General features: G+C 45.8%; 1 protein-coding gene across 2 annotated transcripts in view; it reads right to left on the bottom strand.

Annotated features, from left to right (window-relative positions):
- LOC102449365 (borealin-2-like) overlaps nucleotides 1–20,242 on the bottom strand; it is a 78,213-nt gene that overhangs the window by 2,629 nt on the left and 55,342 nt on the right. Inside the window, exons 10-11 of one of the 2 annotated variants that reach the window (XM_075940200.1) lie at nucleotides 18,276–18,349; nucleotides 14,027–15,386 (exon numbers count right to left, since the gene is read on the bottom strand). In XM_075940200.1, coding sequence (XP_075796315.1) covers nucleotides 18,305–18,349 — 45 coding nt within the window. In that variant the 3' untranslated portion in view covers nucleotides 14,027–15,386; nucleotides 18,276–18,304. Of the gene's footprint in view, nucleotides 1–14,026; nucleotides 15,387–18,275; nucleotides 18,350–20,242 lie in introns of those variants that run through there. The other variant, XM_075940201.1, reaches the window with a different exon arrangement.

Here is a 20,242-nt window from a genome sequence, read left to right as displayed (position 1 = left end):
TTTGTCAGGGATCTATCGGTGATAAATCAAAAGCCATAATTAGTTTAACTGTGAGGTAAAAAGTCAGCAACAAATAAGACTGATATCGACAATTAAGGAATTACATTGTTTTTCCTTGAAAACAGAAAATATTTACAAGCCATTACTCAATATGGAGAGAAGAGTAAAAAGGCTATTATACTGCATTTATTGTGTTTCAAACTGGTTTTTTTTTTAGATCACTCTTGATATGATAAAATTTAGTGGCACATTAAGATCAACTAGTTTTACTAACAACTTCAGAAATAACACTTGCAAGAAACGTTATTTTCAAGCTGGTTGCTCAGTATCCTAACAGAAAGAGCAGAACTCTGTAGCTCCTTGAATTCTATGATCCCAAACTTTACTTTCCAGAAAGTGGTGTTCTCGTCCGCCCGCCCTGCCCCCTGCCATTTTTTTTTCTGGGGCTACTACAGATTGGGGGCAAGGAAGCTCCATGGGGTCTGCTTATGGACCCCAGGAAAGCCTGTAATTCCATCAGCAGAGGGATGGAATTGACCTGCCTTGGTCCAGCAAACTCCCCAGGGTGCCGGACCAGAGAGGTCCAACCTGTAGGACCATTTCTCTCTCATTTCTCACACCTGCCTCACTAGCTCACAAACCAAATTCTGTCTGTGGTCTAGCAAACTAGCATCATTTCTGAGCTTGGGTCTCCTGTGCCCAGGCCCACCAACAGGGAAGGGAGGGGGAAAAGGAGGCAGTTGTCCCATGGCCCAGTGATTGAAAGGACACAGGACTCCTAGCCATTGCCATGGCCAGAGCCCTGGGCCCTTTAAATCACCACTGGAGTGACGTGTAGCTCTGGGGGCTTGCTGAGGTAGGAGAGCCAGCGCAGTGCACTCCAGGCAGTGCTGAAGGCCTGGCTGCCTCCAGCCCTGTCCCTTCCAAGTGCATGAAGCCGCCCCTCCACCTTGCCCAGGAGCCTGGCAAGTCTGTCGGCCTCTCTGCCTGGGTCAAAGCTTTTAGTTCTCAGTGTGAAATTTACTTTCTATCCCAGCCTTCCATTCACCAGACCCTTCGCACTCCCCTTTATGTAATTAAAGTCAGAGGCCCTTCAAAAGGTATTTCCCCAGACACTAGGATGGCAGAATGGAACCAGTCTTCATTCTCACAGTAGCTCAACCAGCTGGTAGAGGATGTTTCTACAACTAGCAGCAAGGTTTCATCCACCTTGTAATGAAACCGTTGATAAATCTTTCTCCTTTTTGGGGAATGGATATTTCATTCCTTAATTTTTAATGTGCCTCTTGGTTTTTAACCAGGGGAAAATAAACCTCAAAACACCACAACACGCAGCCAAAGGAATTAGAATGTGATTCATATGCATGTTAGCTGCCATAATCCTTCCCCATATGTGATAATCCTCCTGACTCATTTATTCTTGCTTTAAAATGTTTAGAGCAGTTGTAGTTGCGGAAGCTCTATGGGGCTAAACTATTCATTGCCTGTATTGGCCCTGGAATAAAGTCTACAGAAAGGTTCAGGTTCACTATCAAGGGGAAATAAAGTAACAGAATCCCTCAAGAAATATGCCTCTTTTAGAAGGGCCAATCTTATGCAAAGAAAAACATCCAGGACCTCTCTCTTCTCCATTCAGGATTTGCCAACTCCCTGAGGTGCCTACTGGCTGCCCGGGCTATGGCTTTTCCCAGCCTGACTTTGGGAGTCTCCTCAAATTCTGACAACCTCCTGCCTCCAAAAAACAGAGCATGAGAGCAGCATTCTAAGCAGGAAGGAAATTTGGGATTTCTGTAATCAAAGACAGGCGTAGATGGAATAGAGACTGGTTTGATGTGTTCTGATTGATGGGTTTGAGTTTAGGCACACTGACCCTGAACGAGTAGCGCCCAATGTAGCCCTTTAAGTTGCAAAAGCCTAAACTCTTCCTCTTAGGGGCTTTCCTTATCCCCTAGATCAGAGGTGGGCAAAATACAGCCCACGGGCCAAATCCAGCCTGCCAAAGCTTCAGATCCAGCCCACCACACTCATCTGGGCCACCAGTGTCGCATGGCTCAGTGGGAGCCTAGCGCCCCACACATCACTCAAAGTCGCTGGATTCTGGGGCTAGCCTGTGCTTCTCTGAACAGCATGCGCCCCATGAGTGTGTGGGGGGGTTTGACCTGCCTGAGCTGTGCTTAAAAGCAACTTGCTGAACCCCCCCCCGCCTCCTATGTCATGCTGCACACAGATGCACATGGCCCCAGCAGCTGGTGGCTTTGAGCTGCGTGCACAGTGCAGCAAGTAGGGAGCCTACCAGAGAGTCCCACTGGGCTGCTGGCCAGGAGCTACCTGGGGTAAGCGCCTCTCAACCAAAGCCTGCACCTGGCACCACACACCCTCCCTCATCCTACCTCCCTCCCCCAGGTCACAACCCAAACCCTTTGCACTCCTGCCCCTAGTCACAACTCCCTCCCAGATCCTGCACCCACTCGTACACCCCTCCCCCAATCAGAATCGATTCCTGCACCCAAACCGCCCCTCCCCAGACCTGACCTCCTGCACTCTACCCTGAGAGCTCCTTTCTGCACCCAAACTCTGTCCCAGAGCCTGCACCAAATGCGGCCCTTGACCACTTACCAGAAACTTGGAGTTGCCCCCCCTGCCCTAGATGTTAGTTTTTTCTGCTCAAGTGACAGTGGCTGACAAATCTTCCCCCTGCTCCCAAAGTGACTGAATTGGAATTAAAGAGGAGCAAAGTTTTGTGTGTTCAGGTTGGACCTCTCTTGTCCAACACCCTTGGGACCTGACCAGTCCCAGATGAGGGAATTTGCTGGACACGGGAGGCCCCTGACACCAGTCTCTCAGCCTGCTGCTCCTCCCCACTGCTGGCTCCTTCAGCCCCACTGGGCTGCCTACAGGCCAGCCCCAGCCCTGGTTCTGCTGCTGGCCAGCCAGGCAGCTCCAGCCCCACTGCTGAACATTGCTCAATCGGGCGGCCACAGCCCCAACGCCACTGCCAGGTGGCACATGGCCTCAGGCGTGCTGATTATGCCTGGCTGCCGCAGCTGGTTTCCCCTCCCAGGCTGCTGTGGCTCCATGCCTGGCCCTGCTGCTGGACAGCAGGCAGCTCCACTCACACTGCTGCCGCTGCCACTGCCACCCAGGCTGCTGTGACCCGGCAGCCTCTCAGGCTTCCCCTCGTGGGCTGCTGTGGTCCCGGGCCCACTACTGAGTGGCAGACAGCCCCAATCGTGCTCCGCCCAGGCTGCTACAGCCCCAATGCTAGCAAACTCGCAGCGCTGCACCAGACTCCCAGCTTCTGGCCCTCCTGCTCTGGGGCTGTCTCATCCAGGAGCATTATGCCAGACCCCGGATGTTGCTAGATGACAGAATCCTGGATTTGGGAGGTGCAACCTGTATAAGAATAGGGTCTAACAAAGCTCTCTGGGGATGGGATGTTGTATGCTCTGGTTACACTCTTGAAACATCATCCCTAGTTACATTTCACCGGGTACTAAACTAAAACAAAATATATAAAGCATCAGCAGCTTAACCAATGATACCCAAAGTGTGGCACCCTTGTACAGTATGCTACTGCACCTGCACATTTCTGAATTTGTGTTTTATTGCAAAATATAAACCAAAGATCCATCAGTCAATTGCGGATCCCCGGTTCAAATCTTTTGACATTCAGTAAAAAAAATTTCTCCTTCTACATTTTAGCTATAGGGGGTCTAGCTTGTATTCTTTAGATTTCTTTGAAGTTCTGACCTTATTCTTCTTGCTGCTATTGTCCATTCCAGCTCAAAGGCGTGAATGATGGATTGCACCTAAACACAGGCTTTCTGCATGGTGCAATGTAATGTACTGCCCGAGCTACTTGGCCAGTCAGCATGGGCCTGATTCACTTTACTAAACAAAGAGAAATCCCACTGATTTCAGTGGAATGACTACAGAGTTAATTTGTGGTAAAAGAGGAAATTTCATTCTTAGGTGTATGTGGGCTGCCGGGGAGGGATTTAAAATTACTGCAGAGACAATTTATCAGTTATGCCAAAAATATCAGAATACTGAATTTCATCAGATAAATAATTTCTGAGCTTTCCCTCTTTTTTGATATGAAAGGGTGTGTGCACACACACAAGTGCGTAGAAAATTATTTAGCAAACAAAAGCTCCATCTAGTGGCAAGACCAAGGGAACACTGACAACCACCATCTAGATAAAAATCAAAGAGCAAATTACAGTATTTTCTGATTCAGCTTTTCCCTCAAGTCAGTTTCAAGACTACAGACAGAGGGAAAGTCACCCTTTTTGTGACAAGAGAAGAAAGACAGGGAGAAAAGAAAAGCATGATAGTAAAGGGGAGATAAGAGCCCATCACTAAGGATGTTAGATACCATGTAATTGAATAGTTGTATAACTGCACAAATTATTATCAGTTCCACGACTATTTGATAGTCCCCGAGGGTGGGGCCAACAACCAGTGCGCTACGGTCCCACTCCTGGGGAGCCCCCTGCCACCCAGGCCATTGCTTCTCTATCAAATACAACAGCGTGGAATGGCAGGCGGGAGCTGGTCCATGAGGGGGAGCCAGTTTATAAACCTGCTCCCCTCATGGACTGGCTGATACAGAGGCAGCAGAATGGGGTAGCAGCAGCCTCTGTCCGTGGGGAGTTTGGACCTCTGTGGACAGAGGCTGCTTCGTGGCAGCTTCCCCTGCCCTCCACCCCCACCCCACACTGCTGCCTCTAATAGAGGCTCACTAGAGCTGGTGCTGCGGGGAACCAGCTTTTAAGCTAGCTCCCCTAGCACTGGCTTCTGCCTGCCCCTTCCTCCCCCGCCTCTGTAGAAAGCAAGAAGGGGGGGGGAAGGCAGGTCCACAGGAGTCGATATGCATGGGGAGCTGGCTTTAAAGATGGCAACCCCACATGTATTGGCTCCGGCCTGCCCCCCTCATTCTCTGTGCTGCCACCTCTCTATCAGAGGCAGCAGTGTGGGTGGGGGAGGAGGCAGATCCAGTGCTCATGGGGAGCCTGCTTAAAGCCAGCTCCTCACGAACACAGGCTTCCGCTCTCCCCACCCCTTGCTGCCTCTGATACTGAGGCAGCAAGATGGGGGAATGGGTGTAGTCGACAGGATTAACTGATAATTTATTGATAAACTAGGCAAATATAACTTAGATAGGGCCACGATAAGGTTGGTGCATAATTGGCTGGATAACCGTAGTCAGAGAGTTGTTGTTAACGGTGCTAAATCCTGCTGGAAAGGGATAACAAGTGGAGTTCCGCAAGGGTCTGTTTTGGGACCCGTACTGTTCAATATCTTCATCAATGATGTAGATATTGGGATAGAGAGTACGCTTATTAAGTTTGCAGATGATACCAAACTGGGTGGGGTTGCAACTTCTTTGGAGGATAGGGACATAATTCAAAATTACCTTAGCAAGTTAGAGAAATGGTCAGAGGTAAACAGGATGAAATTTAATAAAGAGAAATGCAAAGTGCTCCACTTAGGAAGGAACAATCAGTTCCATACATACAAGATGGGAAGCGACTGTCTAGGAAGGAGCATGGCGGAAAGGGATCTAGGGGTCATAGTGGACCACAGGTTGAATATGAGTCAACAGTGTGATGCTGCTGCAAAAAAAGCAAATATGATTCTAGGTTGTATCAACAGGTGTGTTGTAAGCAAAACTCGTGAAGTCATTCTGCCGCTCTACTCTGCACTAGTTAGGCCTCAGCTGGAGTACTGTGTCCAGTTCTGGGCGCCACATTTCAAGAAAGATGTGGAGAAATTGGAAAGGGTACAGAGAAGAGCGACAAGAATGATTAAAGGTCTAGAGAACATGACCTATGAAGCCAGGCTTCATGAACTGGGCTTGTTTAGTTTGGAAAAAAGAAGATTAAGGGGGGACATGATAGCGGTTTTCAAATATCTAAAAGGGTGTCACAAGGAGGAAGGAGAAAATTTGTTCCTCTTGGTTACTGAGGACAGGACAAGGAGTAATGGGCTTAAAGTGCAGCAAGGGAGGTTTAGATTGGACATTAGGAAAAAATTCCTAATTGTCAGGGTGGTCAAATATTGGAATAAATTGCCAAGGGAGGTGGTGGAATCTCCCTCTCTGGAGATATTTAAGAACAGGTTAGATAGACATCTGTCAGGGATGGTGTAGACGGAGCTTGGTCCTGCCTTGAGGGTGGAGGGCTGGACTCGATGACCTCTCGAGGTCCCTTCCAGTCCTATGATTCTATGATAAAACTAGGCTTATCAGTTAATTGTTTACTTGACTATATGCTGACATCCCTACCCATCACTGTGAGGCAACAGACTTGAATAAGATAAGTGTGAGGAAATATTACCAACCATTATCACACATATATGGTTTATAGTAATTACTCACTTTAAACAGTGTCACATCACCAGCTTCAGAAATCCATGAACAAAGACCACCCTCACCCTTTGTGGAGCATTTCCTAATTAGAGTGACAGTGGGCAGCTTTTCCTCAAACTGAGTCCTCTGGCTAAGCCTTAGAAATGGAGGAAGGGGTGGGGGAGATACATTACCACTGTTTAGGAGGGCTGATATTTTTACTCGTATTTTATCTAGTCTTTTGGGATCTCTTTTCTCGTGATAATGAAACTAACTGCTGGAAGCTTAGGGGCTTGGCTGCACTTTAACTGCAGGGAATGAGGTGTAGCATTTCTTTATGGTGCCTGCCCCCCAGCATTCACTTCTGTTGCCTTGAGAACTGTAACTAGGGAATCCAGATGTTCTGGCCCACAAAGATGGCCCACACAGAGGACCACCATGCTCAGGCCATAGGAATCCAGAAGACATAAGGAACTCTGAGTGGACTCCACAAGAATAGGTCTCCAGTTTAGCAGGATCTCAAGCAAAAATGGTAACCGAGCCAAACAGTTAACCAAGTTTAGAGGGTGCAGGGCCAGGAGATTGGTGGGAGCTTCAGGTATATGTGTAGGGCCTCAGCTTTGGCTGAAATTATCCCATGGCCTAGGAGGCAAATGTGGGAGACGAGGCCTATGATCAGGAACACCAGCTACCAAAATGCCGCTGGGCAGTCTTAAGACTTGTGAAACAAAGGAGAAAGGAAACTTCTTTGCCTGACCAGCAGCAACTAAAACAAACAGATTAGCTTGCAACCCTGTTAATGCGCCTGGCTGCAGGTTAACTATGAGGCAGAAGTCTTGTTAGCAAGAAAAGGAAACCTTTGTCATCTTCTTTCTGGGCTCATCTACCCTTCCTACACGTCATGGCATGGCCCAGACTGCAGCCACTATAATACTGTAGTGAAAAGAGGATCATTTTTAGGGTTTTAAAATTAACACGTCCAACATCCAGCAGAGGCAATGATTGGGGAAAATCCCCCAGAGCACTTTCTTCTGCCTAAATGGTCCTAAAAATATCCCGGATCACAGACCATCACTGCTTTAGAATAAGAATTTTCAAAACTCATCATTGGCAGCATTGACAGTGAATGAAACCAGCCTGTTGTAGACAGCAAATCTCCTAAATCCCTGACCTTCTGAAAGAACCATTTCATTGCATCCCCTCAGTCGTCTTTTCTCATCCATTGAAATGAAGAATGCAACAAACTATGGGTCTGAAAACCAAGCTGTGTTACCTATTTGAAAAGAGAGCTATCTGACCTTATTAAAGTTTATTGTGTTGTGTGTTGGTGGGGAAACAGGGTTTATTTTATTTCTGCTGCAGGCCTTTTCCCTCTGGAACTGCCGAGAAGGTCATTAAAGTAGAAACCAGACTTTATGTTCTGGCTTTTTTAATGCACTATAGGTTAAAAATGACTTTCATTAGTCCAGTAAAAGCGTGAGGATATACACACAAGTTAACTCTGTTATTTTTTTCTGTTTTCAGAGAAAACAAAGGGAATAGATGTGTGAACCAGTCCATTTTTAAATTATAAAGAATACCAGCAGGCTTATTTTGTTTTACCTGGAGGGTTAGTAGTAAAGATTTTTAAAATAAGTTATGTATTGCTCCCAAAGGCTATGAGGTATGGGGGCAATTAAGAGAAAGGGGGTAACTTTTAATGCTTTAGATACCTGGCCCATACTATTAAATAAATGGCAGATCATTTAGGGTACATCTAAACTACATCCCTTTTTTGATAAAGTGATGTAAATGAGACATATCGAAATTGTAAATGAAGCTGGGATTTGAATTTCCTGCACTTCATTTGCATAATGGCAGCCACAGCTTTTTTCCAAAAATCCACTTTTCAAAAAACAAAAAAAACAAACCACAGTCAAGACGGGGATCGTTCGACAGAAATGCCCCATTTCAAAAGATCCTGTTACAGGATCAAAATGGGGCAGTTCTGTCAAAAGATCCCCGTCTTGACTGCGTTTTTTTTTTTTTTTTTTGAAAAGCGGCTTTTGGCCACCATTATGTAAATGAAGCACAGGAAATTAAAATCCCAGCTTCATTTACAATTTCGATGCATCTCATTTACATCCCTTTATTGAAAAAGGGATGTAGTTTAGATGTACCCTTATTCTCATTCTAATATTAGTTATTAAAAAGTATTTCTGAACTTCTGCAAACCCAGGAAACACACCTTAAAGTGTCAGCTCCTGCTCCTGTTGAGGTTGGTACCAAAATTGGCATGGGATACAGTCTTGCTCCTGCTGAAGTCCCACTCACAATGTAACCTTTAGAGCTAACACAAATAATGACAATAAGGTGTGGGGCAGGAGGGCAGTGGTGGTTCAATAAGCTTATAAAGAATTCAAGTATGAGCCTTCACTTGCCCTTTAGGGCACAGCTTCTCAATTGGTTAGAGAAATGCGGCCCCTGTCTTCAACTGTCTCAGAGTAGAACTGTCTTACAAAGTTACTATACACTACATTAAGGTAGCAGTACATGGAGCTCAGTATCTAATATAGGACTTTTATTGGATCATCTCACCAGAAAATAATAAAACACTAGAAGTCAAAACTGTTGCTTTGTGACTGAAGGAAGACAGCAAAAATGCTCTCTGCTCATTTTCACAAACCAGTAAAGCAACTTTTCCTGACAATAGTCTGGAACTGACTGAATTCCCTGAATTACATAAATTTAAGTAAACTGTTTGGGCCTTAACTACATTATCAATAAAGAATACCGAAGTCCGAGGATTTTGACAGACAGTACGCCTCGGAAAAGTTTCATGACAAAAGATTTGAATGGTTCCTAATTACTAACTGATGTCTTTCAATTTCTAATAAATTGGTTACTAATTTCTCATACCCTATCAGCAAACGTTATGAAGAATGTTCTAGCAGTACAACCATGCACGTGAAAGCAGCAATAAATTGGGATCTTTCAAAATCATGAAATATTTTGTGTTTGCCTTGAATTTTCCCCTCCACTCCCATCCCCCAGCAGTAAGAAATTCCTTTTTGGTTAGAAAAACGCTCTGTAAACTGAGCCTGGGAAGTCCTGTAGACTGGTACAAAAAATATTGTAAAAGGCATCTCTAATGTGTATAGTCACAGGACCCCATTACCACCAAGGAGCATCTATCCACTTTTCTGCATATTATTTTAGTCCACCAGCCTGAATCCATTTTGGGCACTAAGCGGTGCCATCAGCTAGAAAATGTGATTGTTACTTCATGAGGCACATATCTGATGGTCAGCACCAGGGTGACTGGAGATGCTGAAAGTAGGGATGTTAAAATGCATTTATACAGAAAATTTCAGCAATTGTACGTTTACATGGTGGGGGGAAGCAACTCCCCAGGAGCTGGCACGCACAAGGAAACAGCTTTTAAGCTGGCTCCCCATGTGCACTGGCTCCCACCTGCTCCCCCCACCACACTGCTGCCTCGGTATCAGAGGCAGCAACATGAGGGGTCAGTTGGTTCCCTGGGAGCTGGTGCAAGCAGCGGGAGGGGGAGCATTGCGTGTAACTGTGCACATTAAGGCTATGTCTAGACTGCCGCTTTTTTCGGCAAAAGGTACGCAAATTGTGCTCAGTTTTGTCGTAAGAGGCTTTTCTGAAATTTGGCCCGTATATACATCTCTAGCTGAATTTTCCGATATCACATAATGTTTAAACATCAGACATCCAATCTGTTAAAAAATTACAAAAAGGGTTATATTTCACAGAAAGTTTAATTTTGACCAAAATTAGCAGAAAGTGTCTGCTATTGATAATGCAGCTATCATCTCAAAATGGTACTGTTTGGGAAATATTTAGCCTCAGCTGACATACTTTCTGCATTTTCCCCTACTTCTATGTCTGAAATTAAAGCAAAAGTCTGTAGTCAAAAGACACTCTGAGCATATTTGTAGTTTTTGTACCATATAATACATAAAAATATTTGGAATTTGCAGGCTGTACTGATTTAAGAAGAGTCTGTCTGCTATTTTTATAAAGTTATGTAGATAAGGACCTACCCTTAATTGTAAAAAAATATATTTTGATGTTATCTAAAGCATACATTGCTATTATCTTACTATCACTGAATATGACAATACATGCAAACTACTTGTATAACAATACCGATTCTTAAGGGCTGCAGAATGTCTTGTAGAACCATATTGTGTAGGACTAACGTATAACCATGTACCCTGACATAACCCATTGTGATGGATAGGAGGAGTGCTGCCAAGCACTCTGTGACTAAAGGGTTAAACTAAGGGTGTTGGCAGGGAGCCAGAAGACCCAATGGGATACATTGCCAAAATGTAAATTGTAAATATATTTACCTGCTGCCTGCTCTCTTCATGTGAGTTTTAAGTTAGGATCTGGAGGAAGCAAGATAAAGTAATCAAACGGAATTACAAAAAATATTGGGCATGGGAATGGATTGGGCTTTAAAGTATGGATCAGTACAGATTGTGAGTAGACTGAGAAATGTATGTTTAGTCGCGATCAGGGTATTTTTTTTAATTTTGCTGTTTGATTAAATATCTGTGTGTGAAATCTATGTGCCTCCCTCTCCCCCATTCACTATACCTAAGATGTGCCAGAGAGACCATTTTTCTGTGTTTTAATCTGCTCTTTTCTCAGTTGCTCTATAACGCCTAGCAACCAAGTATGCTTTATCAAATTTATCGGGGTGGCCAACCCGCAGCTCACAAGATGCATGCAGCTCTTTGATTAAAAAAATGCAGCTCTTGCTGGTACCGCTCAGGCCAGCCGCTTTGCACAAGATGCCCCAGCACCTGCTCACAGCCAGGCCTCTCTGTGCATGCACCTGAGAGCCTGCTCACGGGCAGGCCACTCTGCGCAAGGCGCCCGAAAGCCTGCTCACGGCCAGGCCGCTCTGCACAAGGCACCCCAGTGCCTGCTCACGGCCAGGCCACTCTGCACCGCATTACAGCGCATGCTTAGGGCCTGCCACTCTGCACACGGTGTCCCAGCCAGCACATGTTCAAGGTTGGCTGCTCAGCGCACATACCCCAGCACTTGGAGGGAGACGTGGTGGTAGCAGCTCTGGGACCCAGGCATTAGGTTGGTGGGGGGGGCAGGTGCCTGGCTCTAGGGGAGGGGAGGGAGATTGGGGGGTGCCCGGCTCTGGGGAAGGGGATGGGGATTGTGCTAGAACAGGGACGGGGGTGCCTGGCTCTGGGGGAAAGGAGGGAGATTGGGTTAGAGCTGTGGTCACCAACTTGTTTATCGTGATCAACTGGTCAATTGCAGGGGCATGACCAGTTGATCACGAGGCGTTCCAGCCCCCCCTCATTCCCTCCCACCTCCAAGAAGAAGCCTACGTTGATGCTACCTCCAGCGAAAATGGAGGTAGCATGCCGGCTTCCAGCAGGGGGTGGGGGAGGAAGAATTCCCGCAGCTACAAGATAGGGCCTGTGTCTCAGGAAGTGTGCGGGCTGCTTTTCCCCTCCTCTAATTAGCTGATGCGCTTCCGAAATGCCGAGTCTGTCACGACACCGGGGACTTTTCCCCCTGTTGCTTGCCTGCACGGGGGTGGGGGGGAATAGGAGGCCCAGGACTGCATGCCAGCCTCAACTTCTCAGGAAGCACGCAGCTGTCATGGGGAGCAGAGGAAGAGTGCACACTTCCTGAGAAGTTGGACCTGGTGCACAGTCCTGGGACACAAACACACACACACTCTCACACACACACACCAGAGGGAAGGAAGTCCCTGGCAGAGCAACAGACCCAGCATTTCAGGAAGCACACTCAGGCTGTGTCTAGACTGCATCCCTTTTCCGTAAAAGGGATGCAAATTAGACACATCGCAATTACAAATGAAGCGGGGATTTAAATCCCCGCCCCCCGCTTCATTTGCATAAAAATGGCTGCCGCTTTTTCCCGGCTCGGAGCTTTGCCAGAAAAAAGCGCCAGTCTAGACTCGGATCTTTTGGAAAATAAAGCCTTTTCCGAAAGATCCCTTATTCCTTATTTTAAGAGGAATAAGGGATCTTTCGGAAAAGGCTTTATTTTCTGAAAGATCCGCATCTAGACTGGCGCTTTTTTCTGGCAAAGCTCCGAGCAGGAAAAAAGTGGCAGCCATTTTTATGCAAATGAAGCGGGTGGGATTTAAATCCCCGCTTCATTTGCAATTGCGATGTGTCTAATTTGCATCCCTTTTCCGGAAAAGGGATGCAGTCTAGACACGGCCTCACTGTTTAGGGGAGTGGAGTGGAAGAGCAGCCCACACGCTTCCTGAGACCTGGGATCCCCAGGTACCGAGCTGTCCCTGTCCCCTCCCCCTTGCGAGATCCCCACGAGTACCCTGCCCCCTGGCCAAAGCCCCAATAGCACCCTGCTTCTGCCCCCTGGCCAGACTCCCACCAGCACCCTGCTCCTGCCCCCTCCCTCCTGGCCAGACATCTATCCCCAGCTTGCTCCTGTACCCTTTTTTCCACCCAGATTCTGCACCCCCATCCCTATCCCACTCACTGGAAGCCTTGTCCCACACACTAGATCCCTCATTTGCCCCGCCTCAGATTGTAAAGGGGCCCACAAATTCCACTAACCCTGGAACCCCAGAAGAGTTCATCTGGCCTGGGGCTGGAGTGCCAGGGGAGTGAGGTGTTTCAGCTGGGGCCATATTAGAGAGGCTTGGGGGGGGGGTTGGAGGTTTTTTTTGTTTTTTGTTTTGTTTGGGTTTTTTTGCATCTCACTTGTGTGGCCTCAACTAATTTTTCTGTGGGTCAGTGACCCCTGACTCAAAACAGGTTCCCTGCCCTTCTCATAAATAAAGACAACACTGAAACATTTTGTGTTGGACATATTTTATTTAAAAATGAAGCCTGGCCAAAAAGCTCCCAATTTGGGCCAAGCCCTCATCTGGCCGCAGCATCATAACACTCTTGCGCGCGCACACACAAACACATACACACCACACACAGAGACCCCAAAACTGAGCCTATCATACATTGGAACCACTTGTCCTGAGCTTCTCACATCCTCAGTCTTCTGCCACAACACTCTTGCACCATCCACACACCGTAAATCTGTGTCCTGAGCCCAGCATACACCAAGCCTCTCTGCCCTGAGCCACTTGTACACCCCAACCCAAACTCCTGCACCCTCACATCCACAACACTCCACCTGACCCCAATACCCTCTAGCCTGGAGCGCCCTCCCTGAGCCAGCATCCCCTTCTCTACTTCCTCCTGCACCCAAATTCCCTCCCAGAGCTTGCACCTCTCACCCCTTCCCACATTCAAATCCTTCATTCCCACCCGAGAGCCCACACCTTCGCTGCGTCTAGACTGGCAAGTTTTTCCGCAAAAGCGGCTAAACTTGCCAGCTGTCTACATTGGCCTCTTGAATTTGCGCAAGAACACTGACGATCTAATGTAAGATTGTCAGTGTTTTTGCGCAAATGCTTTTGCGCAAGAGGGCCAGTGTAGACAGCTAAAAATTGTTTTGCGCAAAAAAGCCTCAATGGCGAAAATGGCGATCGGGCTTTCTTGTGCAAAACCGCGTCTAGATTGGCATGGATGCTTTTCCGCAAAAAGTGCTTTTGCGCAAAAGCATCTGTGCCAATCTAGATGCTCTTTTCTGCAAATGCTTTTAACGGAAAAACTTTTCCGTTAAAAGCATTTGCAGAAAATCATGCCAGTCTAGATGTAGCCCTTCTGTTTCAACCCAGTGAGAGTGAGCAAGGGCTGGGGACAGCTAATGATGGAGAGGAAGGGAACAGAGAGGGGAACACATTTTGTTGGTGAGATGTTTAGCAGTGTCTGATATTTTCTTTATAATTTGCAGCATGTGGTAATCCTCTTTCAATATGGAAGGAAAATGTAAAAATAAGCACAAATATAAAGAACATAGAACATTCTTAACAGAGTGGGAAAATTCATATTTTTTCATTGAATGCAATGGCAAACCACTCTGTCTGATATGCCAGACTTTGTTAGCACATTTCAAGTGTCCAAATCTCCAGCGCCATTTCATAACACACTATGCTAACATCGATTGGGAATTTCCAAAAGGTACTGAACTTCGCAATCACAAACTAAAACTTGGAAAAGTCAAATAGAAAAACAGACTGGAGGGTTCCGTAAATTTTCCAAGCATTCTCAGAAAGTTACACTTGACTCATTGCCCGCACTAAAAAATCTTACAACGAAGGCGAGTTTGTTAAAAAAATGCCTTGTAGATGTTGTTTCCATCTTGTCTCCAGAAAATGACAATCTAAAAAGAATGGTTTCAGGCCTTCAACTCTTACGCCACACAATCAAACACAGAATATCTGACATAAATGATGCACTTAAATCACATTTGTATTCAGATCTTCAGAAATGTGAGTACCTCAGTATTGCACTGGATGAGTCTTATGATGTACAGGACAAACCTCAATTGGCAATATTTGTACAGAGGATTGTGTAATCAACGAAGAACTCCCAGATACTGTACCATTAAAATACAGAATCTGCGGCACTGATGTGAAAGAAACACTGATGGAAGTGTTTGCAAAAACAAATCTGCCTTTACCGAAACTTGCAGCAATAGCAATGGATGGGGCGCTGTCTATGATTGGATCTGTGAATGGACTTGTGGGGCTATGTAGAGCTGATGACAGGTTCCCTGAGTTCTGGATGTTTCACTGCAACATCCATTGGGAGCAACTGGTGTCTAAAAACCTGAATTTAGACCATGTAATGAAACTGTGCTAGAAATTGTCAGGTATATTCGCACAGATGCTCTTAACTACAGACAATTCAAGAATATAATTTCTGAGCTTGACCAAGATCTTCCAGGAGACCTGCCACTGCACTGTACTGTAAGGTGGCTTTCAAAGGGCCAAGTGCTGTTTCGTTTTTTTGAACTTTTGGACGCTGTGAAACTGTTCATGGAAGAGAAGCATAAAGAATATCCCGAGTTCTCAGATCCACACTGGGTTTTAGATTTGGCATTTCTGGTGGACATGCTGCATCATCTGGACAGACTCAACTTAGACCTACAAGGAAAATTGAAGATGCTGCCTGACCTGGTGCAAAGTGTATTTGCATTTGTCAAAAAACTCAAGCTGTTCAAAGTACAACTTCAAAGGCAGGAACTAACGCTTTTTCCCTCATTGTTAAATGCAGGGAAATGTTAACAAGCAGCTGAAGCCTTGAAAAAAACCACCACACGAAAAACTTCAGGATAGTTTCATGGAAAGATTCTATGATCTACAATTGAAAAGGCCACAGATAAGATTCTTGGTCCACCCTTTCACTGCAGAGGCTGACTGTTTGAAAGCCCCATTAGTCACAGATAAAGCAGCTTCTCAGACTGAGATGACTGAGCTGTCAGAGGACAATAGAGTGAAGTCTTTTCTAAAGGAAAGCACACTTGTGTTCTGGAAAACTGTACCAATGGAAAAATACCCCAATATTAAACGGGCTGTGCCCAGACTACAGGAAGTCCCCGGGTTAAGTACAAGATAGGGACTGTAGGTTTGTTCTTAAGTTGAATCTGTATGTAAGTCGGAACTGGTATCCAGATTCAGCCGCTGCTGAAACTGATCAGTTTCAACAGCGGCTGAATCTGGACGCCAGTTCTGACTTACATACAGATTCAACTTAAGAACCCCAGGCGTCCCCAAGTCAGCTGCTGCTGAAACTGATCAGCAGCTGATTCCAGGAAGCCCGGGGCAGAGCAACTCTGCCTCGGGCTTCCTGTAGTCAGCCGCTGGTCAGTTTCAGCAGCGGCTGACTTGGGGACGCCTGGGGCAGAGCAGCTCGGGTGCTGCTGGGCTGGTCCAGTAGCGCGGCCGCTCCTCGGAGCTACTGGACCAACCCAGCAGCACCCCAGCTGCTCTGCCCCAGGCGTCCTGATTCAGCCGCTGCAGAAACTGATCAGCAGTGGCTGAATCAGGACGCCTGGGGCAGAGCAGCTGGGGTGCTGCCGGGTTGGTCCAGTAGCGCCAAGGAGCGGTGCTGCGGGACCAACCGGCAGCACCCCACCTGCTCTACCCTAGGCCCCGGGCTTTGCTCCACGTCTCCCTGGTCTGCTGGGGGGGGGGCACTAGCTGCGTCCCCCCCCCCCCAGCAGAACAGGGAGACGCTGAGCAAAGCGGCGTCTCTAATATACTGGGATCAACGTTTCTCTAATATACTGGGATCAACAGTTACAACACTGCAAACATCAATGTAGCTACAGTTGATACAGTATTATATAGCTGTGACATGAAGCTAGATACATGTGAAATGTCATTATTGCTGACACTCCCTTTTATCATTGGAAAATATCCTTGATTTGCTTCTCTGGAACACAGAAAATTATTTGTTCAGAATATGCTTTCAGCTAGATTTTAAACAATAAACAAAATAAACCTCAGGAGTAGTAAACAATGAGAATATCTCCTTTCATAGTTTAACTAGTTTATGGTCTACAAAATACAGTATCGAATAGCATAGATTTTCAAAAGTGTACATTAAAAAAAAGGCAAGCATTATTGTGTTCTGCTGATACAGGAGTCCACGTCTGCAAACTCTAATATTTATGTAACTCTGGTATTTGTCCACATGCAAATCAGGGGCCATGTATTTGCACTGAGTTTCTATATACTTCAAAACTGAGCATCTGATGACAATCTAAAATTCTTCTTTTAGGGATGGAAACAGTGATACCCTGTAACACAGTGTGACTCACTACCATCGTGCCGCCTGCTTGTCACATGGGAATTAGCTCAACTCCGCACCCCCTTCTGGACAGAGTCTCACCTGCTTTACCTGTTTGTCTATTCTCTACCTCGTATCAGGACTTGTGTCCCTCCCGGACTGTGGACCCCCTCCTTCAGGGTACTGCCCTCCCACAGTGCCCCCACACTTTTGGGTCCTCCTCAAAGAACCCCAAATCCCCTGTATTCACCTTGCCTCAGTGACCCTGCTGCCAGTCATCATCTGGCTCCTGCCTCAGTGGCAAACTGCAGTCTGAAATGGCCACGCATCATTGGCAAGGGGTTGGACCTGCTGCCTCCCTGGAGCCCTAGTATGCTCAGGCCTTGAGAGCAAGACCTTAGTCTGGGAATTTGCCTGGCCAACGCTCTCCAGTGCTGCATGCCTGCCTTTCCCCAGCCCTACTCTGTGTCAGGAAGCCTCTACAGCAGATGTGAGCAATAGTTTTCACAAGGAGGCCACTTAATGAATTTTGGTACGTGTTGCGGACTGGCTCCACCCCAGAAGGGGTGGGGCCTGGGACAAAAGTGGCAGGCCTGGGGACTAGCCTTCCCATAGAGTTGTCTGGGGCTGGAGATTTTGAATTAAAAACACAGCTAACGGCTTCCAGCCCTGCCACTACCGCATTGCCAAGCAGCTGCCTGGGGTTGTACTACCCTGCCAGGGTAGTGCTGTATTCAGCAGCCTTGAGCCATTTAAATAGGATCCTGCTGCCCGAGACACTGCCTGGAAATTCAGTGACATGGGCAGCAGGAAATATATAAATACAAAGTGGCCAGATGTAGTCCAAGGGCCGGATCTAAATGTTAGGAAGGCCGGATCTGGCCCACAGGCCACATGCCCTGCTCTCTAGCTTCCCTGGCAGCCAGGTCCCTCCTGCTCCACATCTGGAACAGGAGTGTCTCTTTCCTCCCTTCCGGGAGCCCTCATTTATACATCCCTCGGATGGGCCCTAATTGGCTGATAAGTGCCTCAGCTCCACAATCTGCAGCCCTCTCCCAGGGCTGAGTTTTACCCTTGCTGGGCCAGTGCAGGGCAGATGCCACATCACATACCCCTACTTAAAATTAAAAGGAAAAAGTTGCAATTGGACCTACAGGACATTAGGTTAAAATACAGTGGTCCAAAGCTGCAGACAAGTGTAATCACAACCTTTTGAAAACATTAAAAGATTGGGTACTTACCATTCAAATGTTTATATAGTGTGGGAATGCTAGTGGATTTCCTTAACAAAAGGAAAAGGTTGTTGTTGCAAACTCTGAAAAGATAAAAGAACAGAGTTTATACAGAAAAGTGATTAAGAGAAAATCCCATTTAAAACTGCTCGACGTGATAACTTAAAAAAATACAAAAATTTTGCATGGATAATTTTGAGTCTTGTTAGATCTATTACTAGTGTTTTCAGTTGTTTCATACTGTAAGTCTTAATAAACTAAAATGTTATTTAGTTCCCACCATAACCTTATTTAAGACTTTTTGATAAGTATAATCCACATTGGTAATGTAAACCGTGCGAAGGAAAATGCAAATGAACTTGATACAGGGTTTAAAGCGCTATGGGGATCCGACCATCCAGACATCCAACAAGGCTAGTTGAAACATTCATTGCAAATAATTTATCTCATGAAAACAGTCCTTTATTCATTAGGCCCTTATCATGCCACCACTTAGGGATCCTCCAAGATGATGGATGCATCCTGCAAAGTGCTATGTGTTGTGAACCCTCACTTCAGAGAGCTTCTTAATCCACATCAGTGACACTCAACAGTGCAATATATAATTGCAAAAGTGATTCTTATAGATCATCGTGTTCATAGCACTTGAGCCTTCACATCATACACTCTACATTCACAAAGTTCTTCCCAGTCAATGGGCTCAGACAGAAATCCAGGCAAGATCATCTGGGTACTAACCAAGGTCAGATTAAGGCATAAGTAGCTTCTGGAGTCACATGATGAAATGGGAATCTCATCTTTAATTTAAAAAAGTGCATCTACCTATAGTCTGCAGGCAGCCCAAAATAACAGCTGAAAGAGATTTGAATTGTATCATTCACTTTAACTAAATCTTGCTATACACAATATATTTGAAAGCTTCAGAGGGGTAGCTGAATTAGTCTGTAACTGGAAAAACTTAAAAAATTGGTAGTAATAAACAACCTAGAGAAAACAACATATTTGGTAGTAATAAAGACTATATTATTTCTTTTAAAGATAATACTAATTCCTCAGCTACTTGATGTAGCAGCTGCTGAAGTTTTAAATGCAATTCCCTTCCAGTACATTATTACTTTTGTTTACTATCAATTTGTCGGGGTGGTTGAGAAGGAGAAGATGGAAGGAACATGATGACAGAAGGGATGGATAGAAACAGAACCAAAAAAAGGGGTAAATATAAGGGGTATATTTTCATGGCTTATATTTTACCTAGATACTGGATGGATAGATGCTGGCAATAATGCCAGAGAAGGAAATCCTTCTTTTCTATTTCTCAGTATTTGACCTTTGCTTATATTATCTCGGTTTGGTAAAACCTAACTCATCCTGGCTGTTGATTCTTTACTCTATTTCAAAGCAGGCTCAGAACACTTTCATCTTTCAACATTATTTTCTTACTTTATGTATTTTCTGGTGGGTTATGTGGTAGTTTAACATTTTTGGTTATACATAGCATAATGCGGCACTGGATTGAGGCAACAAGGGTCTCTCAGGAAAGAAAATGCATAGTCTGCAGAATGGTGGGCTGACATACAGGTGGAGAAGGGAAATACCTTTAGGCAGAAGCATGTCTCTTTCAAATGTGCATTAACAGGCCTCTCTTTACTTTTTGTCCCCCTCACCAAAGCTACCATCAGCCTCACTTTCAAGTATCTGTCACTGTGTGATCTTTCCAGGCAGTACAGGCAGTATCAGTGGGAACATTTTCACCTCAGGTTTCACACTGGTTGAACTCCAAGTTTTAACCAACTCTCTTCCCCCAAATCTTGAGCAAGAGAAGGGCTAATGGCAGGGGTGACTGGTGCCTGCAACAGGAAGGGGTACAGGAAGGGCTGGGCAGAGGTGCATCCCATTTAGCAATTAAAATGTCGGCATAGGAGGGCAGTGCATCTTCTGAGTGCTACCATGACTCACCTATAGCAGGTAGATCATTC

The sequence above is a fragment of the Pelodiscus sinensis genome, chromosome 12 (assembly GCF_049634645.1).
Source record: "Pelodiscus sinensis isolate JC-2024 chromosome 12, ASM4963464v1, whole genome shotgun sequence".
Taxonomy (NCBI): Eukaryota; Metazoa; Chordata; order Testudines; family Trionychidae; genus Pelodiscus; species Pelodiscus sinensis.
Note: the sequence above shows the minus strand (reverse complement) of the source record. Positions and strands in the feature narration are given on the sequence as shown.